General features: G+C 31.6%; 2 protein-coding genes and 1 pseudogene across 2 annotated transcripts; all 3 read left to right on the top strand.

Annotated features, from left to right (window-relative positions):
* Positions 1-1,110: 1,110 nt before the first annotated feature.
* LOC109187352 (zinc transporter 2-like) lies at positions 1,111-12,756 on the top strand. Its single transcript, XM_019337540.1, has 3 exons — positions 1,111-1,558; positions 3,093-3,706; positions 12,472-12,756. The coding sequence occupies exons 1-3, from the start codon at positions 1,111-1,113 to the stop codon at positions 12,754-12,756; spliced, it is 1,347 nt and encodes a 448-aa protein (XP_019193085.1).
* An 8,686-nt stretch (positions 12,757-21,442) lies between these two features.
* On the top strand, positions 21,443-22,087 carry LOC109187353 (annotated as a pseudogene).
* Position 22,088: 1 nt separating this feature from the next.
* LOC109187354 (zinc transporter 11-like) lies at positions 22,089-22,529 on the top strand (the record flags this gene model as incomplete). The annotated part of the gene is made up of 1 exon (XM_019337542.1): positions 22,089-22,529. A coding segment is annotated over one exon (441 nt), but the record flags the coding sequence as incomplete, so codon positions are not given.
* Between the last annotated feature and the right edge of the window lie 5,230 nt (positions 22,530-27,759).

Genomic DNA, 27,759 nt, shown 5'->3' on the forward strand with positions numbered 1-27,759 from the left:
TTCGTTTCACTGTTCCCTCCGCCAGATTCCCTCGTCGTTGTCGCCTTCCCCTCTCCCTGCTGAGTGTTGGTCTGGTTCAACTCGGACTCCAATTCCGATACCGAGGATTACGGAGAAACCGTTAGCTTCTTGGCAAAGGAGAGCATCGGGAAATTCGCCGGAATATCCAAATTCTACGAGGATAGAAGGGGAAAGCAGCAGTTCGAAAAACTAAAACGAGAATGAAGATGAAATATTAGGGGAAAGGACGCTTTTACTCCTCAATTTAACGATCACTTAACTAGGGTTTGACGGAAGGACCACAATTGGAAAGATTTCAATAGTCAGAGGGTTAAATTGTCCAAATTAAAAGTCGAGGACTAATTGTGGAAAATCACCATACTCGAGGGACCATTGCTGGAATTAACTCTTTATAAATCATACTATTAGACTAGTTTTTCAAATTTTCTTATTTTGTGGAGTGAAATTATAAATTTACTAATTTATTTATAAATTTTAAGATTTTTAAAAATTAGACTAAAATATTTTGATTAACTGACTGATTAATCGAAAAAATTCAGTTTGATTAATTCAAAAATAAGAATTTTGATTTGTTTCTTCGGACCAAGTTATGTGTCATTCGACAAATTTGACTGTGGACCGAAACATACATTGTAGTTTTATTTCAACACAACTAAAGTTTTATTTCAGATTTCATTTTATATACATTGTAATTTCAGTTCGATTAATATTTATTTTACAAGATGGAAGATGTAATTTCTTTGTTCGGGAAGAAGATATGTTGAATATGTGATTTCTTTGTTTAGAAAGAAGACAATAATGTTGAAGTTTTGAATGATGTTATGGCCCCACAGACCACTGTACAGTATACAACCGTATGTTTCAAGACTTTCAAGTTATGTTCCTTTCGTAGAAATCACAGTATACAACCGTATGTTACATACTGTAGCGCCCAATAAACGGACGTTAAAGCTCTTGTCAATTTTTCCACTCAATAAACGGACGTTTAAGCGCCGTGAATTGTTCCTTTAGGTCATCTAGAAGACAAGTTATGAGAGCATATATATATATATATATGCTTGAGTTCACCAAGCTAAGTTGCTGACAAAAATGGCTCGCTCTCTTCTCTTTCTCGCCTTCCTCCTCTTCTTTCTCGTTGTCTCCGACTCCAATTCCGACGTCGAATACTCACCCCCTGAAAAGCCTAACCTGAGACATCGGTCCTTGGTTCTGGTAAATATATGGTGTCTGATTGTCGTGTTTGCTGGGGGAATATCCCCGTACTTTCTCAGGTGGAACGAGGGGTTCTTGGTGCAAGGGACGAAGTTGGCCAGCGCTATGTTTCTGGGAACTGGCAGAACTGCTATGATGCATTTGTTGAGCGATGCTAACCAATCTTTTGAGGAGTTGAGTGGTGAAAAATACCCGTTGGCGTTCATGCTCATGAGTTGTGGCTACCTGCTGGTTATGTTTGCTGGTTGTGTGATTTCTTTTATTTCTGGGAAGCACACAAATGGGGGCTGCTCTGATAAACCCACCGTCGATCTTGAGCTCCAAGGTTTTGTTTTTGCTTTAAATTTCTTTTCTGATCTTTTTATTTTCCCATTATGTTAGGGAAGCGCAATTTGTCCAGTTCCCGCCGTCAGAACGGAGACGGGATGGGAAAAACTTTCTGGGACAGGGAATGTATACGGTAATTTCCCGTTGGGGAGGGATACCGAATACCCCTCCTCGCCCAAATATATATATATAAATTTAATGCACTGTCATGTATATATGCTATACACTGAGGATGAATGAAAAGAAGTAACCTCATTTAAAAATAAAATTAACATTAACCAAGTCATTGTTTGAAAAATTTATATTCCTTTCCAAATTATTATATTTTTAACAAAGAAACTCTTTATTTTTTATTAACAAAATAAAAATACTTGATTTGAGGTCAAGCATACATGATTTTGGTTTCAATTCACCTCTCCATATATATACTGAATCATAATATAGCATGTGCATCAAATATATATATAGGGAAGAGTAGTTCAGGTGTGGGGAAGAATTCATGTGCGCTTGTGCAAAGGACGCACCTTAAACATTAAAATAGCGCACTTTAAGTACACAAACCATACACGCACCTTAAGCACATAAACAAAACATCTTAAGAACACAAACCACGCATCTTAAGTACACAACAAAGCACTTTAAGAATACAAACTACGCACCTAAGGTTTTAAAATGATTTACCTTAAGTTTCACAAAACTGACGCACCTTAAGCATACAAATCACGCACCTTAAAAAGAAAACTCACGCACCTTAATTTTCAACAACTACTCACATTAAGCACAAAACTCACGCATTTAAGCACAAAACTCACGCACTTTAAGCAAAAAACTCACGTATCTTAAGTTTCAACAACTACTCACATTAAGTACATAACACGCACCTTAACCACAAAACTCACGCACCTTAAGCACAAAACTCACGCCCCTTAATCACAAAATTCACGCACCTTAAGCATATAAACCATGCACCTTAAATTTGACCTAGATGCAAAAATTACCAAATTAATAACCACCCAGTTTTTTTTTTTTTTAATTTTAGTAATCCTGGACGTTGATTTAAGCAAAATCAATGGCTCTACCATCACCGCACAATTGCACCTGGGTGCACCAACCACATGCACTTGAACCTATATATATAGAAGATCAAGATGATTGTGAGATTTTAGAAAAATTTTAAATGATAGTACGTGTGCACAATGAATCAACAATGATAGGTATCACTGTGACAATGAAAATGATAAGAATGTTGATAGTTGTTTAGATGGTGTTGGTCACAGTGATCAAGCTAGAAATTAGGATGCCCTGATTCCAAATTAATAGATATTCTTGAATTTTTGATGCAACATTTTGAACAACTATTATTTATATATATTTATATATACAAATTATTTTTAAAAAAGGAGGTCCGAACTATGATATTGCACGGGACCCATTTTTATTGGAACGGCCCTGCTCCCTGCTCCGTGCTCCATTGTCATCCTTAATTATGTATGAATTTACCTATATATTGCAACATATATGCATGCATGCAGGAAACGCCGAGGGTGGAAATTTAAATGGACAATCAGAGTTGCAGAAGGTGATGGATGAAACCGAAAACCATTATTTCTTGACACTCGGGGACAGCCTGCTTCTGATATTCGTGCTGTGTTTCCATTCAGTCTTTGAGGGGATCGCCATTGGAGTTGCAGGAGACGCCAAAGCCGCCGGTGATTGGAAGAATCTTCTGATGAAAATCTGGTTCCAGAAAATATTTGGCGCAATTGCAATGGGAATAGCACTGGTGAGAATGATCCCGGATCGCCCGCTCTCGTCCAGCATAGCTTATGCATTAGCATTTGCCATTTCCAGTCCAGCCGGCGTTTCCATTGGGATTGTGATCCACGCCACAACTCAAGGCTCTGTTGCGGACTGGATTTATTCAATCTCAATTGACCTTGCGTATGGAGCTTTCATATTCATTTCCATTCACCATCTGCTCTCCAAGGGTTACGGGCCTCAGCCGCCGGTGGCCGTGGAAAAGCCTTATCATAAGTTCCTGGCCCTTCTTCTTGGCATCGGAGTCATTGCACTTGCAAACATCTCATCTCATCTGCGCCCAGCACCTAGTAGAACTCTTTCCAAAATGCATTTTGGTGTACGTACTGTATGTAAGATTTTCCCTAATAATATATATTGATATTATATATTAGGGCCTTAATTAAGTGGTGCAAGTTGACTAGGCTTATTAAGTGGTCTGGTTGGACTTAATAACTAGTAGTTGTTAGTCAACCAAACTCTGTGCCTAATATAACCTGGATTGATGGGATACAGGATTATGGATTAGTTAGCACATTCAGTTACGGTACTCAGACTGCTCAGTAGATACCAATACACCATCTAGGGTTCCGAGTCAGGCCTGAGGCAAAACATAGCTAACGGTCTACCGTTAAGAGGCAACACAACAGGAGCATCAACTATGGCTGGAGATCAACACGGCTACGCTTCCGCTATCATACGAGGTCAGGTTTCTCGTATACTATGGTTTATTATAGTTAGACTATTGTATATCTAACATTTGGTATCAAGAGCCTTTTATAATCTCTGTCTGGTTGATTGTTTTGCCTAAAACAAATTAAGTTATTATATACATCAAGTTTTTTGTATATGATATAATTTGTGCTATGAGTATTATGGATGGTCTGTCGCTATGTTCATTTGGTGAGAATCTTCCATGGAAGTCTTGTTGTTCGCCGATTTCCATGGACAGAGATGGTGGCTAAGTTGCTTCTTGGGCGCAGCGGAAAGGTAACGCGGTGAGCTTGCGGATTTAGTTCTCCGCATTCACGTTTTCTTCCGGCTGCTGCTGCTTGTGTTCACGGCGTCAGGACTGCTGCTTGGTTCTCCACATTTGGGAAGAATGTGTTGCACGTCAATAATTTTAGAAATTGAATGCAGTACGTCATCTTGCTTCCTAGTGGCTAGTAAATTCATTATTGCAATTATCTATATTTACCATAATTTTAATTTGCTTTATTTAATATTATACACATTAATTTTGGTAAATGGTAATAATTTAGTTTAATATTGCCATATTTACATTACCTTAATTAATATTGTATATTATTTGGCAAATGGTAAATATATGGTAATTGCTTGTTTTGAAATATTGATGCCCTTTAGTTTGTTCTTAATTTTGGCATTGAATTCATAATTAAATTATTATTCTATTTTTAGCAAATATTAAGTTTTTAATTTGCTATTTGAATTTTAATTTAATATTAAGGTTTATATTAAATTGCCTAAAGTATTGCAATTTATTTAGGGCATGTGGGTTAATAATATATTAATTTACAAATCCAAGCATGCTTGTATATTTATAATCATTTTATTGATTAATTATGCATTTAGAAAAGCATGCATTAAGGTTGGATTTAGCATATTATTAACTCATAAAGTCATTATTAAATATCATTCAATTTTAGATCCTTAGGCCAATTTTAGGCATTATGACCTATTAAGGTAGCTTGTTTGGTTTCTCCTTAATTTTGAGCACATTTTAGTTTTATGTGTCTCATGGACTTTAGAACCTATTTTGAACAAGCTATTCAGGACCTATTCTCGGTCACTAAAGTATGGATCCCACCATTTTGATTGATATTTTAATAATAATTATAGCTCCTTATAACATGTTTATTGAGTTTTAATTATTACTAACTACCATATTTTGGTATTCATCGTTGGTAATAATATTAAGTTTTAGGTCTACTTCAATACTAGACCAGTTTCCATCCATGTTATAATTCATTTGGGCCATTGAGGTTTATGAGCCTAATTTGAGTGATTAAGTGCTATAATTATTGTCTCGGCCTGTTGAGAGACATTAAGGATTTAAGCATTTAATTGTTATTTTGGCCATTAAGAATTATAACTATTGTTTAAGTTGATTAAACTTTTAATCTATCAATAGTTTTTCAGGGCCTTAATAATAATATTAAGTCTTTAATTTTATGGCAAAAGCAATATAGTTGGTATATTGTCTGTAAAATTGGTAATTTAGTTATTACCTTAACTTCAGTCTCCCTAATAGTCATGATTAATTATTATGTGGTAAATTGAGATTAGTATTTGGCATCCCTTAATTACAGTTTTGCCATTTATTAAGTTAAAATTCGGCATTATTAATTACTGTTATTAAGTTTAGGGACTAATCTTATTTTATTACCTTTCATAATAATTATTATTTCATGGTAATCTGCTATATTTGGTACATTGGCATGATTACCACTTCATTTTACATGACTATTATATTAATGTTGGTAATTAAGTCCTACCAATAAATTTTAATGTACCATTGGACGCTGCATCGAGGCTAGTGACACCGACAGTGAAGATGGGAGAATTCTGGATCATTAAGGTTAGCCATTAATTATCTTTTACAGTTATTATTGATAATTAGTGCTACAGTTACAGTTAACCGCTAATTTGGACTAGTCGCATATTTTATATTTAGAAAAATGGAAACATTAAAAGGTGTATTACCATACTTTGAAATTGTCATTATTATTAATGTTAATAGTGATTATAATGTTACTTATTGCTATTAATAATTAATTAGTGATAACATTAATATTGTTATGGTATTCAGATATGTACCTTGAACTGTTTCCATATAAATTTATGTGATAATATTCCAGTACAGAAAATAATTTTCTTGACATTAATGTTTTTTCGGACTTCAAATTTTATTAAGTTTTCAAAATTTTATCCGAAAACGTTTATAAATGTTAGCGGTTTTAACCACTGTTTTTCCATATTTAGTCTCCTAAATAATGTGATAATATTATTATGGCTATTTATTGATATTTTGGTTATTTTTAATTTTGCCATTAATAATAATAATATTATTACCTTGGTTATGGAGAGTGATTTTGAATCAATTTAGTAATCTTGGAAAACATATTTTCTAGGCAATTGACTTTTGCCATTAATTTCATAATTCATTTAGTTCTTTGAATTATTATTGCCCATATTTGGTTAAGTATGAATAAATGAATTTTGGTTTAAATTCATATTCTTTAGTTGGTTCATACTCTTTAGATTGTTTTATGCATTCGATCACATTAAGTGCATAATATTAAGTTTAATTATGCAATTAGGGTTTGTGAGATTTTGATTTACAAATTATAGCATATCCTTTTGGTGTGATATTGTTTGAATTTGTAAATTCAGTTATTTCTCATGAATTTGGTCTTCATGCATTAAAACATTTTTTCCCATGGGCTTACAGTTTAAAAATTTTAAAGTATATATTCAGTACATTATTATTCAAAATGTTGGGTCTCTTTTGGTTTGGACTCATCGGTGTTTGAATATTAAGTTTATACTTTAGAATCTCATATTGTAAATTGCTTTAAGTTATGCAATTTCTTTGGAATATATGAGTTTAATGTTTAATTTTATGCATATTTGTCCTAAGCATAATATTCTGTTTTAAATTATGCAATTTTATTATGCCTTTAGCAATGCATACTTTGAGATGGAATTATATTAGTTCCTATTTAAGTTGGACTTATGCATAAACTTTAGTCGCGGTAGTGCCTGAATTTAAGCACGTTTAATCCGCTAATTTTAGTTCACCATTTAAGCTTTAATCATAGGTGAACCCTACAGTTTTCTGGTATATACCTACAGTTTTAGGTTCATTACCCCAAACAGTTATACATTAAGTATATATGAATCGGGGAGACATACTTGTTTTAATGGCCATGAGTTAAGGATATCTTGAGCCACTAGTCTCCTTAAATTGATACTCTATTTAAGGAATTGGTTTTCAGTGAGACTTAGTCTCTAACCACCTTTCCTTGGAGTATATTTAGATTTTCCCATCACAATCTGGTATAATCTGTTTGTCAAAATTTTAATTATTTCTTGCCAATGTGATTTTATTTCGATTTATTAAAGAATAGCCAAAGCATCTTTAATTTACTGAAATATATTGAGTTTTTAATCTTGGTTAATTAAGGAAATGCTACAGCATATTCAGCTACCTAAGATTATTAAGTTTTAATCACATAAAGTTTAGGCAAGAATTTGATAATTGTCTAGTGATCTTATAGTTTTAATTTGGTTTTGGAGTAGCCACAGCATCCTTAATCTATTAAAATTATATATTAAGCGGTTTATTTTGATCACATAAAGTTTTGGACATATCATTTATGATTAATTGTATGTAATATGATGAAATTTAACCCACAGGCAATTTCGTTATATTTGTATAATTAATCAGGATGAAATACTGGACTACGGTCATAATTTCGCCCACAGGCAATTATGTATCGGAATGTAGTTTAGTAGTTTTATCAGTAACGATAGAAATAAATCAATTTATTTACTTTATGGTTATTTGTAAATAATTTCCAATTCTATCATGAAGATTAATTTTATGATGTAAACTTTAGATCATATTTCTTAATTTGCCCACAGGGATTAAGAAAAGGAACATGATCTCTTAAGTTTTTTATCATAATGATATAATGAATTTTATTGACTAAAACTTTAGCCTACAGGCAAGTTTTATGTCATTTGATTCTTCAACTCATTTGATAATGGTTTCATCATAAATAAATTTTTCAGTTAGGATCTAATTGATTAAAACTTTAGCCCACAGGCAAGTTTTATGTCACTAGATTCTTCTGGGTCTTTAGCAATTGTGAAAAATATTATCATAAGGGTTTCTTAATTGGATTTAATAGAATTAAAACTTTAGCCCACAGGCAAGTTTTATGTCAATAAATCCTTCGACCCATTAGATAATGATTTTATCACAATTTCTTAGAGTTATAAATTCAGTTCAATTATAATTCTAAGTTTCATGGTTTGCATTGGCAAAACATGTATTCAGTCACTTCCCAAAATTTAGCAACTTTTATTAATTGATCCACGGATCTTGCTCGGTTTTTCGGACTAACTGTAGTAAGTTACGTGATTTGACATACATCTCTTGGATTCCAATAATGTTAAAATGTATCTTTTGAGCCAAATTCTACCTTGGTTTTGAAAGATGTATTTTGTTTCTTTTAGTATGTCCAACTATGGTGGGGAAATATATCTTCATTATTTAGTTGGACTTTAATTGGAACCAAAAATTGATTATTTAGTATGTCCAACTAATGGTGGGGAATTATGTCTTCATTTGTTAGTTGGTCAATAAATCAATTATGAGTATGTATATTATTAAGTTCATTTTATTAATTTTGCTGAAGAATGTTTTAATCAGTGGGAGTGATCATTTAGAAAAAGATCATTAAGTTACTCCACTAAAGTTTATGGATTTAAATGGCTTCATACATCCTAAATTTGATTGTATGTTAAACAATAAGTCCAAAATATTCCACAAGTATTAAGAGGCAACACAACAGGAACATCAACTATGGCTGGAGATCAACACGGCTACGCTTCCGCTATCATACGAGGTCAGGTTTCTCGTATACTATGATTTATTATAGTTAGACTATTGTATATCTAACACTGTAGTGATCCACGTCTTTACCTTTTGCTTTTTTTTTTTTGTTTTTTGTTTTTTTGTTGGGAAAATTGGGGTACCCAGTGGCACTAGCTTCTACTCTCTGCAGAAGCCAACTCTTGCTGATTTAGCCAGCCAGTCAGCGACATTATTATTCTCACGTGGTGTGTAGGTACTAGGTAATAGTCACCATCCAGTCCCATTGTTTACTCCATGCCACTAACATTCCACACTGGCCTAAGGGTGCAGTGCTACCCGAAAGCCAATCAGCCACTAGTTGCGAGTCCATTTTAGGCCTAAGTAGGCTGCCCACATCTCGCCTTCAGTAGCGTTCTTTGTCTTCGTCATACAACTAAAGCCTCCAAGCCAGTCCCCATTGTGATCCCGCAAAACTCCGCCACAGCCAGTGGGAATTAAGGTCCTCCGAGATGAACGAAGCATCCGTGTGGAGGGCAGTCCAGCCAGGTTCCAGAATGCTGGTTCTTCTTTCCTTCTTCTTCTGCGCAGGTAGGAGAGATTGTCTAGAGAAAGCCCTTGACATCTCCGCCCTCTGGTCTTGAATCTATTCTTCTTTGACTTGCCACTTGTATCTGTTAATAAGCTCATTCCAGTCTGCTTCTTGGCTTCCCTGTAACATTAAAGGATAGCCAAGCATCAAAATTCATTGAGAAAAACCACTTGTTAGCCTCATAGGGTATAAATACTTCTCATATTTCTTTCGCCTTTTGCAGTGCTTGATATCTTCCTCTATATAGTCACAATAAGGGCATCTTGCATCAACGGTGTACCATCTTCTTCTCCTTTCCACCTGTTTACCGTTTTTCATCAAATACTTCCATGTCAACATATATATATGATGCTGTTAGAATATTTATTACTGTTCTGTTAAAATATGTGTCTTGTCACTTAGTGGGGCCTTATTTTGATTTGTGTATTCCTATAATTATTCAATGGTTGAACTCCATACTTTGATTATTTTAAAAATTCAAATATCAAACTTAAACATTCAATGGAATATACATGTGGGCATGGATGGCAACTAAACTTTGCATTATAAGCTGCGCTAAACCAACCCGTAAAACTGTAGCCGAGCTTGAGCTGAGTTAGCTAACTAAACTAATTAAGCTATTAATACTATATGCGAGTTTGAGCTCAGCTAGCTAGCTTGGCTTTTAAGTTTACTGAACTAATTAAACGGATATGATGAGCAAACTTTTCCTATTATAACGTCTTTACATTTACCAATTCCGAGTCTCCAATCCTTTATTTGCCACTTTCTTTGGGTCTGTTCACTGCGCTTAGAACTTATTTTAAGCTACTAATAAGATATAATTTCTTTTTGGACAACTATTATTGCATGAACTATAGTCCACACAATTGTGTGGACCATAAATAAAAAGTACATTTTTAATATACTAAGAATATATTATTTATGTACATAAAACATATTTTTTAAAGTACATTTTTAATATACTAAAGGTACATTATTTTATATAATGTACCCTTAATATATTAAAAATGTATTTGATATTCATGGTCCACACAATTGTGTGGACCATGGTTCATGCAATAATTTGTCTTGTTTGGTAATGCTTCCAAAATAAGCTCATAGTTTAAACTTTAAAATAAGAGCTTATTTTGAAACGCATTTCAAAATAAGCTAATAGATTCCTAACTTTTTTTCCATCTTTCTTCTTATTATTTAAAAAAAAAATGACATCATTTATCCTCCCCAATTAAAAGTCTTTTTATTTAGGAATCATTATCTGCAACTTTCACCACAAATGTTATTATTATTATTATTATTATTATTATTATTATTATTATTATTATTATTATTTACTTTAATTAGTTTTATTTCCTTAATGAAATGACTTTTCTTTATCAATTTTTTTATGGAAGACTAAGGGAGTGTTTGGATTGCTAAAAAATATTTTAAAATAAAAATACGTACTAATAAAAAATGATTTTAAAATATTTTTTAACCCCTCATAACATGTGTAAATCTTATATTTTTTAAAATACAATTTGATAAATATCATAATTTCTGTTTATAATAATTAAAAAAAAATAAATAAATCAAATATGTTAACCAATGATTTCAAAATGAAATTAATATACAGTTACAAATAAATATAGCATGATTAGATTTACTTTAATTAGTTTTAATTTTCTTAATGAAATGACTTTTCTTTATCAGTTTTTGATTAGAGACTAAGGGAGTGTTTGGGTTGCTGGAAAATATTTTAAAAATAAAAATACTTATTATAAAAAATAATTTTTAATCCCTAAACATGAGAAAATTTTATATTTAAAAAAATACAATTTGATAAATATCATAAATTAATTATTGCAATATCATTTATGTTCACGATGAGAATAATTAAAGAAAAAATAAATAATTCAAATATGTGAACCAATGATTTCAAAATGAAATTTATATATAGTTACAAATAAATACAACATGATTAGATCTACTTTAATTAGTTTTAATTTCCTTAGTGAAATGACTTTTCTTTATCAGTTTTTATGCGAGACTAAGGGAGTGTTTGGGTTGCTGGAAAATATTTGAAAAATAAAAATAATTTTAAAATATTTTTTAACCCCTAAACATGCGAAAATTTTATATTTTAAAAAAAGATACAATTTGATAAATATCATAAATTAATTATTGCAATATCATAAATTAATTATTACTCTAATGAATTTTTACAACATATTAAAGTCAATATGTACTTAAAAATGGAAAATGGTTATCAAATTCTGAGAATAATTAAACCATTATAATTGTGAGAATAACGGAAACAAATTCTGTGTAATAAATGGGAAAATCCATTTAAAATTCTATGTAATTTTATAAGAAAATAATAATTTATTAATTATTACTTACACCAATCTATATCTATACTATTAATAAAAGTAAAATCTTCAATTAAAATGTCTTTCACCCTTTTGATACGAGATTGCCCCTTCAAGTTCTAATGAAAACAATTCATGTTTATGTTCGCATATGCCATGACTATCAACAAAAGTCAGGGTCAAACGTTAACTCACGTTGAGTTATTACTGGAAAAAAAAAAACAATCTTTAATCACGGTTAATTGTATGTGGCTTTTTTCCCGAGTTACCCATCCAGATGGTCTTATGGTTTTAACTCTAGACGAGGATGTATAAAATTATGTTACTACTACCAATGTCCTCTACAAAGAGATTTTCAATAATGTGTAATTCAAGCCAGTGATATTATGTTTTTTTTTTATACAAAGAGGACAAAATTGCTATATACCTACATAGAAAATATATGTTTCGTATAAATAATTTCTATAACTGGGTTGCTAGACAACGAGCTAATTCGCCCAATTGATACAAATCCTAAACACTGATATATAAAATCTGGAAATTTGCAGCACCGAATTACTGCTCAAACCGAAGGGGTCTCCACTGCAACAGACATAGGGGATCACCACCTCCATTTTTCTCCATATCCTAAGGTCTCTGCTCTGTCCACTGCATCTCATAATCATGCCATTGCTCTTGCCAATCAAGCAAATGAAAATATCCCACCTAGTAACCCTACTAATCCTCTTGCTGCTGAGACTTCATTTGTTAGTACCCAATCCCATACTCATCTGGGTCAGCAACAAGACTCTGTTATGGTGGCACAGAACCCAGGAGCACTGGACCTTCAATAGCACGAGTGCCCTAAAAAAAGCCACAAACAAAGACAACCCTCAGCCCAGATTCAATGGTCAAAACATATACTGTTGCTGCTGGGACTTGCATTGCTACCCCTTCATATGTTGCATCACTACTTAAGTCTGCACAGCCTATGAATGTTGTCCTTATAATGCCTGGAGGGGGAGGAGGAGGCCATATGGTTAAACCACCTGCTGCTATTGGTGCAAATACATTACCCAAACATAAATGCTGCCACTTTGTTATGTTATGGACATTAGAGGATGGCGACGAACTGCTTGCTTGGCTTGCATCCACGGAGATGAACGCACGCGATGGAATCACCTGAATTTAACTTGAACGTTGTCACCTCCTTCAAGCTTGATCTCCAAGAGGAGTGTAATGATACATTACAGATCCTGTTGCTCAACTGGTTCATACTACCTAAAGATCAAATTAGTTACATTGTTTCATTTACTAGTTTAGTTATATTGTTTCCTTTTATTAAAGATTTCCTTCATACTTAGTTTAGTAGTTTTTAGAATATTATTTCCTTATATCTTTGGTTGTAACTCCTATATATATGGGAGAATATTAATCTGTCAAGTTAAGTTGGTATTGAATAAAATCAAAGGAAGTTTCTTCCGCAACTTCTCCTCTCTTATTCTATAATCAGCCACCCTAGGTAAACCACCTTCTTCTTCCGTTAACCATAGACCCGTGACGCGTAGTCTAACTACTGAAACATATCATACAGCATACTTCTTTGCATTCTTTGATACAGTTAGCAGACAATTAGGATTCTCAGAAATTGCATTATTCACTCTCACATGTAAGGTAATGGACAACGATGTTGAGAAGAGATACCAACAGGAAATCATAGAATTCGGGAGTTCATCCCTCATGTTTACCATTACATCCACACTTGCATTGCTGAACCTAAAGTTTCATTTAGGGAGGCATGAAACTGGGCTTAAGTCTGACTATGAAACTGTCTAAGAAATACTGATCAGTGAGATAGGGATATATTTGCAACAATAGCCCTATATATTCCTCATACTTATCAGCAAAGTCCTCCATCACATCAGTGTTGTTTTCACAGAACCTCTTACACATAGCCCTTACAAAATCAGTCCACTAAAAACCTGCTCTTAGTCCATTAAGGTAACTCTCAAACCATAATCCAACCTTCCCAGACAGATTAACACACAAAACATTGATCACCTCATCCCTAGGTATTCTAACCATCATAAGGAATCTCTCACCCCTCACTACCCACAATCTAGGGTGTTCATAATCAAAGATAGGGAATTCTTGCTTATACCTCATTAAGGGATCTCCTCCTTGGTTAGGGTGAAAGTGCCTGGCATCCAAGTTAACTCTCCTAGGAACCCAAGGCCTATCAGCACCCCTAGGACCTCCTTGGTAAGATGGCAGGTGTTCATTTTGACCTTCCTCTCCATCAGACACCTCCTGGACATCATCTTGGCCATCCACAGCTGGTTCTTTGCCTGGCATTCTTCCAGGTTCAGAGACACCTTCCCCAGGACTAGGGTGTTGAGTATGGACTTGTCCTTGCACTAAGGAGGGGTCCAGTACTGGTGGAGGTGGTCTGTTCAGCCTTAGTAGCTCCAGAATCTCATTCTTCCAAGCCTCCATGTATACCTTAAGATCTTAGACAGTATCCTCCATGGTTTGCTGACCAGTTGCCTGCCTACTACTTTGCTCCATAACCAGAGCTTCTAGTCTGCTCATCTTGTCATCCATTGATGCCGTAGTCTGAGATCCCATGATGGGGCTCTGATACCAAATGTCACACTCTTGGTTTTTTGATAGAAAAGAAGAGAAAACAGAGGAGAAAGGGAAGGGAAAAGAGATAAATTTAGGGTAAAGAGAAAGAATTCATTCTAAGTCTTCCAAGTCTGAGCATCATCTAAAAAAACACAAATATTACAATCATATATAGGACAAGGGTTGTTATTATTTGCAGAGGAATGTGGTCTCAGCAGCTCCTGGAATCTCTGCTGCCCAGCTCAGCCCAATACACATGAAACGATGTCATCTGATCCTTTGCTAACTGTCCCAACTACTTGTCTCTAGGCGTTTAATTTAGTGTAATGGTCACCAACCTCCTCTGGTCATACGCTGTCGTTTTGTCCCTCTTCTGCCAAGCCTTTTGGCTGATCACTTCAGTTTGCGTCTGTTTCATGCCTTAGCATGATTTTCCTCAGTTTCATTTGCCATAGTCGTGACAGAAGATAAACAACTAGGTTGACAACTGTTAATTACCTCCATTGCTTTCATTCATTCTTTCAAATAGCATAATTGGCTCAAACTAAAAGGGCTGAGATTTAAATTAGTGACTTTATGGTTACAAGTTTGTATTCTTAGCCAACTGTTAATTACCTCCACCATCCTCTAATGTTGTTTATCAAAAACATTTTTATCAAAGTATAACAAAGAATTTAATTTTAATTAATTTCATATTTTATAAATTAAAATCAATTAAATTTGAGCATGCTTTCTGATTGAAGACCAAAACTTTAAAAAAAAAAAAAATGAGATGAAAAATAGAAATAGAAAATTGTACTAAATATATAAGACAGGCATTTCTTTGAACAAAAGAGCTCCAAACTATTTGATGAGAAAGAAATTGTGTAATTAGTTGCGTTTCTTTTCTTTTCTTTTTATTTTATTTCCTCCCAAAAATACTACGTTGACACTGGTTTCAAAAAAAAAAATAAATAAATAAATAAATAAATAAAATAACTTGACAATTTTCAGTTTTCACACATGCCGTTTGTCTTCAAGCTTGTCTTCCAAAAGTGCCAATAATAGGCCACTGCTGAAACGACACAAACATCAATCATTATTGCGTGGACTATGGTCCACACAAGTTGTGCAGAACATATTTTGTCTACTGTAAAATAATGTACATTCAGTACAAAAATAATGTACATTGTAATCAGAGGATGTACATTATTTTTGTTCTGAGTGTACATTATATTATATAATGTACATTTAGTATATTAAAAATGTATTTTTTATTATGGTCCACACAAGGGAAAAGTCTTTTTTTAGATGCTACTGACTCTATTACATTATAGTATCTGTTCAGAGAAGCACAAAGAGCTAACAACGCTGAGACTCAATCTCATGACCTCGCATATGAGAGAAGTCACTACATACCATCTGAGCACAAGATGCTAAGCATGTATATTAGTACTAGCATTTTATACGTGCGATGCGCGAAAATTCATGCCCAATATTAAAACATTTGATAAATACAAATAATTAAAAAGTATAATTTGAATTATATATACACAAATAATATATGTATTTTGTACACACACATATAATTTATCATTCATAGAAATTTAATTAAAATATAATTAAGTATTAAATTAATATATAATGATTTTAATAAAATGATAATTAAAAAATAGGAAAAATATATGATAAATATAGGTGTATGGTAATAATGATATGTTATCAATGTTACAATTAAAAACTAACGGTATTATAACGGTGTAAGGGTAATTTTGTCTAATAACATTAGAATGTACTACATTTAAAGTAAAATGTACACATTTATTTGCATACAAAAAGAGGGACATAAATCAAGGATATAACCTTAATTGAGACTTATTATGTTTGTAGATATATATATATATGTTCTAATTTTTTATAATTTATAAACTAGTATTTTCGCCCGTGCGATGCACGGGATGAATTTGTTATAATATATTAAAAATATTTGGATTGATATATAATCATTTAAATTAAAACATCAAATATTATATAGTGCAACTGAAGATATGGTTTGGATTATTTATGTGTTTTGATGTTATCATTGTTTGAATTTGAGCAAATAATTGCTCAAATTAATAGCTAATGTGTAGGTGTACGCATGCAGTGCTGTAACTTTGGAGATTGTATTTATCATTATTTAGTATTTTTTTTTATAAATTAGGCAAATGTATTCGTTCTCTAGCAACTCAGTTATAGGAATGAATTGCTATCTTAATTTATTTGTATGGAATATATATTTCTTTGTCTAGATATATAGCAATTTTGTCATTTAAAAAACATAATATCACCGATTGTATTTATACATTATTGAAACCTCTTTGTAGACGACATTAGTAGTAGCAATGCAATCCAGTCCTTCATTGTATAGAGCTAACACCTTCAGTCCATCAGGATAGGTGACTCGGGTAAAAATATATAATGGTAGAGTATTAGTAAATTAGCGATTCTTTTATATTTTAAGTCAATTAGTAATATCAAATTCATTTTCAGCAAATTATTCTTTTATATTTTTAGTCAATTAGAATATCATATGCAGTGATATTTTTACCTAATTTTCGTTCCATTTTTAATTGATAATGTATAATATTATTATTGAAATATTTCTATTTTATTTTTAATTTATCTTTAATATTGTTTAAAATATGCATTTACTGTTTATGGTGTATAATTATTATTGAAATATTTGCGTCAAATTTTAGTTTCCGTTCCATTTTTAATTAAAATGCAATGATCTAACCATATATATATTTTTTTCATATTAATCAATTATGTATCATTTTTTTTATTTGTAGTAAACTATTAGTATTCATTTCCTTTTATATTTTTAGTCAATTTGTAATGTCATATTCATTTTCAGCCAATTATTCTTTTTTATTTTCACTCAATTAGTCAATTAGCCAATTAGAATATCATATGCAATGATAATTTTTACCCAATTTTTGTTCCATTTTAATTGATGATCTATAGTATTATTATTGAAATATTTCTACTTCACTTTAATTTTCGTTGCATTTTTAATTTACCTTTACTATTATTTAAAATATGCCTTTACTATTGATGTTGTAGAATATTATTATTTAAATATTTCCTTTTCATTTTTAATTTACTTTTACTTGATGATGTAGAATATTATTATTAAAATATTTTCGTTTCATTTTTAATTTTCATTTTATTGTTTAAAATTGTGAAAGATTTATGACATAATTATGATTTGATATTTTATATTGTATAATATTATTGTGAAAAATTAAAATGCAATGATTTAATTATTTCCTATTCTATTTTAGTCAATTATGGATCATTTTTTATTTTTAGTCAATTATTAATATTCATTTCCTTTTCCAATTAACCTAACTTCAATTCTTTTTTTTTTTCATTTTAAATTTTTAGTGAATTATTAATATTTATTTCTTTTTTCAATTTACCTAATTTCCATTCCATTTTTAATTGATGATGTAAAATATTATTGTGAAATATTTATGTTCCCTTTGGAAGAATAAATTGTTTAAATTGGTTATATAGGGTACTATGTTAGTATGTGAGAGCATTGAATATGGAAACAATATTACCAAGAGTATATTTTAGTTAATTTCTATTTTACATTTGCTTATAAAATAAGTTGTATTAAATTAGTTGGTGATAAACATCTAAAAATTCTACACGCTAATACCATACATAATATTACCAATTATGCTATTATGGTATTACATAATTAATTAATGTCTTTTCTACACGGTATTATAAATGCGTAAAAAAAATACAGAGAATTTGCAAACAATAATGTTACCAAAAATATTATTATATTATAGAATATAAGTAATGTGTTTTCTATATGGTATTGTGTTATTACGTTAATACGTGAATATGGAAATAATATTACCAAGATTTTAGTTAATATCCATTTTACATTTGCTTACAAAATAAGCTTTATTAAATTAGTTGGTGAAAATACAACTACACATGAAAGATGAATTCAATCTAAAAATGATAGTTTATAGTTCTGTATGTGCACATGCACACATGTTTGAAGGCTCAAAAGAATCTTCTAGAAGTGTACGTACAAAAAAAAAAAAAAAAAACGATTTACTAAAGATAAGTACAATTTCAACTAATATATACTTTACCAATAATATTAATTTCTATTTTCTACTATATTATAATTCTATTTACTATTATATGTGAAGCATTTATTTTTTAAGTTAAACGAAAGAAACTATGATTACCGAGAGGAAAATTGTAGTGAGGGACTCTTAATTGTTTTCACCCCTTCAAGGATGATGAGTTTTGTTCATATGAAGATAAGATAGTAGTGATGTAGGTTGATTATTTATAATATATCTGAAAGTAAAATTTGAGCTCTAAGATCATATAGGGCACTCTTTGATCCTAAATTAATAAATAATTAGTTATATACACATTTAGCAGTACCAATGTTATTACTAATACTTTATATATATCTGCAGTATTGAACCTTTAATGTGAGATAAGAAAGAAATAATCAGTTAAATGATGCCTTTATTTGGATGCTCTGGGACTATTACAATGCTCCATCACTTTGCAAACATGTACAACTTTGGCTTTATTTTATACTTTAGATTATACTTTGCTTATCCTTTGTATTTTAATGTATTATTTTAAGCTACTTTATTTATTAACATTAAAAAAATACATTTTAAAGTGTGACAATTTATATTAATAAATAATTTAAAAAAGTGACAAAAGATGATTATAAAATTTGAGGTCACTGCATCAACTTAAAAAAAAATGTTTTATTGCTACGGTTTACCTCAATCATCTCATAAATATCAATAATGTTTCTTAGAGGGGTCTAATCAACATAAACTGAAAACAAAAAAAAATGACAATCATAAACAAAATATGTACAAAAATAAATGATAAAAACATTATGATAATGATTAAGACATAAAAAAAAAAAAAAGATTTCTACTCTTGGTACATGTTGATCTCACACTGTAGTCTTCAATTGATTGTCCCTATAAACAAATAAACTACTTAATAAAAAAATACATATACAAAATACAATAAAAATAACAAATTATATAATTTACTTTGTATACACATACAATTAGAAAATCAATAAGTTAAGAAGGTTTCCCTGCAATGATCTTATCCAATGGGAAGTATATCTCAATGACCCTACCAATAACGTCAAACATGTTAATAAAAAAAAAATTATTCAGATGTAGATTAAAGTTGTAAATGAAACTTACCAATGAACTGTTTATCATCTACAGACTTCAAGGATAAAAATGATTTCAATAAATAAATTTGTCTAGGAAAGTTGTCATTTTTTTTTTTATTCTTTAACCAAAGTAGCATAGTTGAATTACAACATAAAATAATGAGTGCATTTTTTGTAAATATAAAAATTATTTATCACCATAAAATTTTTAATGGTATAAACTTTTCATTATTTGAAAAGCTAACAATACTTACCGACATGCTCCCTTGGTATATGAGCATGAAGTTCCCTACAATGGAGTAAAAAGAAAAGTTTTATTTTGCAATTTATTTTTGCAGTATAGGAAGTAGCTATGTAATGCATCTTTTTCCCAATTTCATATATAACACGAGTTCTAGAAAAATAAAAAAGCAAAATTGAAAAAAATACCATTTGACGTGAAATACGCACTCTCTAGATTTTATGGAATCACTCCCATTTCTCTATGTGACTTCATATAGATGCACACCAATCACCATCTAATAGCTTTGAAAGTCTTCAACGGAGAAATATCCTGGGTAAGGATAAACATTAGAGTCGTAGAAAAAAGATTGAAAACAAAATACCTCTTAATCGTGAAATATGCACTCTCTAAATTTTATGGAATTACTCCCCTTTCTCTATGGGACTTCATATAGGTGCGCACCAATTGCAATCTAATAGCTCTGCAAGTCTTCAATGGAGAAATAACAGTTGTATTTTAGTATACATATCTATATCTCTATATACAATTACTCAATATAAATAAATGAATAAATGAATATAAGGAAAAAAATATTACCAATTAATAGATTTACCAATTAGGTTAATACGTGAATATGGAAACAATATTATCAATTAATAAATTCTAATTAATTTTTATTTTACATTTAGTTACCAAATAAGTTTTACAACAAAAGTTTGAGCGGGAAAATGAAATAGGAGGATTTTACTTTTATATATATATAGATTATACTATTAGACTAGTTTTTCAAAAAAAAAAAAAAAAAAAAAAAAAAAAAAAAAAAAAGACTAGTTTTTCAAATTTTCTTATTTTGTGGAGTGAAACTATAAGTTTACTAATTTATTTATAAATTTTAAGATTTTTAAAAATTAGACTAAAATATTTTGATTAACCGAAAAAAATTTTGATTTGTGTCTTCAAGTCAAGTTATGTGTCATTCGACAAATTTTACTGTGGACATTTATTTCGCGTAATTAGTTCTATTTATATAACATATTCAGTTTTGTTTTATATATATTGTAATTTATTGCATCACAACTAAAGTTTTACCTCCAATTTTATTTTATATACACTTTAGTTTCAATTAAGTTAATATTTATTTTACAAGATGGATGTGGTTTCTTTATATGGAAAGAAATCAAGAATCCATGTGAAGATGTGGTTTCTTTGTGCGGACTGTGGAATGAATGCATGTGAGATGTGGTTTCTTTCTTTATGGCCCCACACTCCCATAGTATCAACCGTGTCTTTAAAGTTCTGTTCCTTTCGGAGAAATCACAGTATACAAGTATACAACCATAGCACTTAATAAACGGACGTTAAAGCTCTGTCAATTGTTCCAATCAATATACGAACAATAAACGACGTTAACCCAAGTTATGAGACCATTTATGCTTGAGTGATCCAAGCTAAGTTGCCACAAAAAATGGCTCGCTCTCTTCTCTTTCTTGCCTTCCTCCTCTTCTTCCTCGTTGTCTCCGCCTCCAATTCCGACATCGAATACTCACCCCCTGAAAAGCCTAACCTGAGACATCGGTCCTTGGTTCTGGTAAATATATGGTGCCTGATTCTCGTGTTTGCCGGGGGAATATCCCCCTACTTTCTCAGGTGGAACGAGGGGTTCTTGGTGCTCGGGACGAAGTTGGCCAGCGCTGTGTTTCTGGGAACTGGCAGAACTGCTATGATGCATTTGTTGAGCGATGCTAATGAAATTTTCGATGAGTTGAGTGGTAAAAAATACCCGTTGGCGTTCATGCTCACGAGTTGTGGCTACATGCATGCTGGTTATGTTTGCTGGTTGTGTGATTTCTTATATTTATGGGAAGCACACAAATGAGGGCTCTGATAAACCCACCGTCGATCTTGAGCTCCAAGGTTTAATTTTTGCTTTTAATTTCTTATCTGATCTTTTTATTCTCCCATTATGTATGAGTTTACCCATATATTGCAATGCATGCATGCAGGAAACGCCGCCGAGGGTGGAAATTTAAATGGAGAATCAGAGTTGCAGCAGGTGATGGATGAAACTGAAAACCATTATTTCTTGACATTCGGGGACACCATTGGAGGGGATCGCCATTGGAGTTGCAGGAGACGCCAAAACTGTTAATGATTGGAAGAATGTTGTGATGACAATCTGCTTCCAGAAAATATTTGGCGCAATTGCAATGGGAATAGCAGTGCTGAGAATGATCCCGCCGGATCGCCACCTCTCGTCCACCATAGCTTATGCATTTGCATTTGCCATTGCCAGTCCAGTTGGCGTTTCCATTGGGATTGTGATCCACGCCACAACTCAAGGTTCTGTTGCGGACTGGATTTACTCAATCTCAATGGGCCTTGCCAAAGGTTCTTTCATATACATTTCCCATAACCATCTGCTCTCCAAGGGTTACGGGCCTCAGCCGCCGGTGGCCGTGGAAAAGCCTTATCATAAGTTCCTGGCCCTTCTTCTTGGCATCGGAGTCATTGCACTTGCAAACATCTCATCTCATCTGCGCCCAGAAATCTAATCTTTCCAAAATGCATTTTGTTGTACGTACTGTACGTAGTGATCCACACGTCTTTACCATTTTTCAAATACTTCCATGTCGATCAACATATATATATATGATGCTGTTAGAATATTTATTACTGTTCTGTTAAAATATGTGTCTTGTCACTTAGTGGGGCCTTATTTTGATTTGTGTATTCCTATAATTATTCAATGGTTGAACTCCATACTTTGATTATTTTAAAAATTCAAATATCAAACTTAAACATTCAATGGAATATACATGTGGGCATGGATGGCAACTAAACTTTGCATTATAAGCTGCGCTAAACCAACCCGTAAAACTGTAGCCGAGCTTGAGCTGAGTTAGCTAACTAATAAGCTGACTAAGGCTAACTTTTATCCTGCAAATCTCTCATACTTTTTAAAATGGGTCTCACTTTCACATTACTCAATTTGCAAATCATTTATTATATTCACACCACGTCACTGCAATATTCTCTCACTTTCTAAAGTGATCCCACTAATATATTATATCATTATATTATAAATATACTAATAAAATAATATAATAAATAACTAATAAATTTAAAAAAAAAAAAAAAAAAAGGTACACAAATAGGACTAGAAAGCTTGCCAACATGGCAAAAAAAAATTAAAACAAAATAACTTTTAAAAATTCAGTTGAGTTACCATGATTTACATCCTCCCAAATGCTTTGTCGGGTCGGGGCGTGGGGAGCCTTTAGGGTTGGGGTTCAGCCTTTTAGAAGAACTTTTAAAAATTCACATCATCTACAAAGGGGGAAATTGCTGGGATGGGATTAGCTTAAACTAATTAAGTTATTAGTACTAAGGCTCTGTTTGGCAAACCTAGTTGAAAAGCTATAAGCTTGGAGCTGAAAATTGAAGAGCGGTTAAACTAGCTGTTATGATTGAAAGTGTTTGGTAAAATTAGCTTTTTGATAAGCTTATAAATGTATAAAGACTAAAAAGGACATTTTCATAAAATTTAAATTAGTTTGTTTACATATTAAAATTTAACATTTTGTCTTTAAAAAAAATTAACATTTTGAAATCAAACTATTAGCATAATCATGATCTAACATCTCATAATGAAGTAGCAATATTGTTGCAAATCTCATAATAATAATAATAATAATAATAATAATAATAATAATAATAATAATAATAATAATAATAATAATAATAATAATAATAATAATAATAATAAGAACAACAACAACAACAACAACGACGACGACAACAACAACAACAACAACAACAACAACAACAATAATAATAATAATAATAATAATAATAATAATATTTGCAGTGAAAGTTGCGAATAAATGGGAAAGAGAAAATGGTTTTAATTGGGAAGGATAATTATGTCATTTCTTTAAAATAAAGATAGAAAAATAGTTAGGAAGCTGCTTATTTTGAAACGCTATCTAAGGTAGCATTTCAAAATAAACTCTTATTTTAAGCTAGGAGCTTATTTTGAGAATATTACCAAACAGAACTCATAGCTTATTAGTAGCTTAAAATAAACTATAAGCTCCTAAATATCCGAGTTTGAGCTCAGCTAGCTAGCTAGCTTAGCTTTTAAGCTTACCGAGCTAATTAAACGGATATGATGAGCAAACTTTTCCTTATATATATATATATATATATATATATATATATATATATATATATATATATATAATCATTATTCTATGGACCATATTTTGTCTACTGTAAAATAATGTATATTCAGTACAAAAATAATGTACATTCAGTACAAAAATAATGTACATTTAGTATATTAAAAATGTACTTTTTGTTATGGTCCACATAACATTGTGTGGACCATGGTCCACACAATAATTTGCCGTATGTATATGTATGGGCCGGTCCTATGAGACCATCATAGCTTGTAGATGAGATCATGATCTCAATCATCCAATTAATTTTAATTAATGGTAAGGATTGAATTTAAAGACTCATTTAGGATATAATTAATACATAGGGGTGCATGGCACAGTAATTTTAGTTACTTCTTTGAATTGAAATAGAGAAAATGGTTAAACAGACCTCTAAACTTTACCTCAAAGGTTAATTAGGTCCTTAAACTTTAAAAAAGTGCAATTAAACCTTCAAACATGTTAAATTGGGTCAATGAAGGCCAAAACTGGTAAATTATTACAGATCATTTATCAATTTTTGGACTTTATTGACCCAATTTGACATGTTTGATGATTTAATTTAAAGTTTAGGGACCTAATTGATCTTTGTGGTAAGTTTAGGGGCCCATTTGACCATTTTCCCATTGAAATATAATTGAAATACAATATTATCAGTATTTAGAAGATTCCATCAATGATAGAAATTAAAACTAAAAAAATAAAAATAAAAAAAATTACAAAATTAAACGCAGGAATCATATTGAGTAGAACCCAACGGTGGATGAACTCCAATTCGTTTCAATGGCTAAAGAAAACATCAGTAAGTTTTTTTTTTTCCGTTTTCTACTGGGGGTTTTAATTTGGGCGTGTGCATTTGATATGGGGGTTGTGTGCATAACTGTACGTTTTTAGTATGCATATGGTCTATCCTAAATGTGTGCAAACACTAGGGATGTCAACGGGGCGGGGTGGGGGCGGGGGACATATCCCCCATCCCCGTCCCCGACTTTCTTCCCATTCCCCGTCCCCATCCCCATCCCCGCCGGGGAATGAAAAATTCCCCCTCATCCTCATCCCCACGGGGATTATTCGGGGACGGGGAATCCCCACCCCGTTAACAAGTTATAAAAAAAAATAAAAATTAAACATTAAAAAACATTTAAATAAATAACGCATATATATTCATCCCCAACTCAAAGTTGTATTCAATATTTTACAATTAAACATTTTATTTAAATATGCATGATATACAATGACAAGAATACTTCTAAAATTATATATATATATTGTATACAAAGTACTACATTTGTGTGTGTTGTGTGGCAATATACAGGGACGGAGGGAGAGAGGGGGGCAGCTGCCCCCCCCCCCCTCACCCCACCCCACCCCCACCCCATATATAGTATTTGTATGTATATATGTATATATAGTACATGTTTTAGTATTAGTATAAAAAAATTATAAATTGTTAACAAGAAGTGAGTTAGAGTAGGTGGTAGAGCACATTTTTGGTAATAATGAGCTTGGTTAAGGGTTCCAATCTTAGCATCAACATAGTTTTACAATTCTTTTTTAATATTACACACATTCTATAATAAGATGTGTAATTTATAATATGTTTTCTATTCAAATTATTTTATTAATTATGTTTCATATTTTGTTATGAATATTTTTATAAAGTTTCGATGTGTTTTATTTTTCGTCCATATCCAACAATATTTACAATTATATTTCTTAGATAGTTTATTTATTTATTTTTAAATTATCTCTTTTGTTTTAATGTTTCGCTTTTTCTGGAAAAATTTTCTGAATACGTCTGTACTGTTTCGGCCGCCCCCCCCCCCCCCCCCCCCCTCAACCGAATTTCTGGCTCCGTCCGTGGCAATATATATATATATATATATATATATATATATATATCGGGGACGGGACGGGGTGGGGAGAGTACTCCCCATCCCCGCCCCCGTCCCCGGCGGGAAATTCAAAATTGCCCCCATCCCCGATCCCCTATTTCTGTCCCCATCCCCGTCCCCGTAGGGGCGGGGAATCGGGTTCCCCGTCGGGTGCGGGTTCAATTGACATCCCTAGCAAACACAAAAACTGATGTGTGCATTTTACTGTGTGTCCCTTATGTTGTGAAATAATACTGAACACTATACATATCCGTCCATGAGTGTATGCAATATAAACCATAGGGTATCTCTAATTGTTTCCTAATGAAATAAGTCTCAATACATACAAATCTTTAAAGTTGTCAACATAACATTTATTTCCAGTATGGGCATAATCATTCTAAGGGCATCTCTAATTGTTTCCTAATAAATTTAAGTCTAAATATATAAATATCTTTGAAGTTGTCAACATAACATTTCTATTATAGGCATAAGTGTTCTAAGGATATCTATAATTGTTTCCTAATGAATTTAAGTCTCAGGATATACAAATCTTTAAAGTTGTTAACATAACATTTCTAGCTAGCTTGTATGGGCTGTGGACATAATCGTTTTAAGGGGTATCTACAATATTATGTAAATTTTCTTTTTTCTATTTCTAATCATCAACTTAAAGCATGTTTAGAAACTCAATTTTTTTTTTAAAGATTTTCTAGTGTTAGCCATCAAAGATAATTGGATTCAACCCAAAAAAAAAAAAAAAAAAAAAAAAAAAAAAAAAAAACATTTTAATTGAAGAAAAAATAACTCATTTTGATAAAAAAATGTCTTTCTAAATTTTTACTTAAAAGACATTTTCTATATCCCGTTCTCACTTTAGTTCTCTTTATTTGAGGATGCCAAATGAAAGAATTAGCCCGCTATTTGTCTGGTTATTATTTAAACTAGACTAGACTAACCCGATTAATATGAGGGCAAATTATGCCCTGGACCCGTGTCCACAGTGAATTGTGGACACGGGCCCAAAACGACGTCGTTTTAAAAAAAAAACGCGTCATTTAGTTTAAAAAAAAAAAAAAAAAAACGCGCGCGTTTTGCCGTTAACGGCGTTATTTTTTTTTTTTGGATTATGAATGTACAGTTATGCCGTTATGAATGTACAGTTATGCCGTTATGAATGTACAGTTATGCAATTATGAAATTATGAACACAGAGCTCTAACATTATGAACTTACAATTATGAACATATATAGTGATAAAATTATGACCATGGAGCTTTAAAATTGTGAATATAGAGCTTCGAAGATTATGAATGTACAGTTATGGAGTTATGAATCTACAGGTATGGAGTTATGAATCTACAGTTATGAGATTATGAATCTACAGTTATGGAATTATGAATGTACAGTTATTGATCGAATTATGAACAAAGAGCTCTAACATTATGAACTTACAATTATGAACATATAGTGATAAAATTATGAACATAGAGCTCTAAAATTGTGAACATAGAGCTTCGAAAATTATGTATGTACAATTATAGAGTTATGAATGTACAGTTATGGAGTTATGAATGTACAGTTATAGAGTTATGAACGTACAGTTATGGAGTTATGAATGTACAGTTATTAATAATATAGTAATAAAATTATAAATATATACTCCTATAACAAAGCGGTTTAAAATTA

The sequence above is a fragment of the Ipomoea nil genome, unplaced genomic scaffold (assembly GCF_001879475.1).
Source record: "Ipomoea nil cultivar Tokyo-kokei standard unplaced genomic scaffold, Asagao_1.1 scaffold1421, whole genome shotgun sequence".
NCBI classification, from domain to species: Eukaryota; Viridiplantae; Streptophyta; class Magnoliopsida; order Solanales; family Convolvulaceae; genus Ipomoea; species Ipomoea nil.

Coding starts and splice junctions, on each gene's coding strand:
- LOC109187352 (XM_019337540.1), top strand. CDS start 1,111: ATGGCTCGCTCTCTTCTCTTTCTCGCCTTCCTCCTCTTCTTTCTCGTT. Junction 1,559..3,092: donor CGTCGATCTTGAGCTCCAAG/GTTTTGTTTTTG, acceptor GCATGCATGCAG/GAAACGCCGAGGGTGGAAAT. Junction 3,707..12,471: donor TGCATTTTGGTGTACGTACT/GTATGTAAGATT, acceptor GGAAATTTGCAG/CACCGAATTACTGCTCAAAC.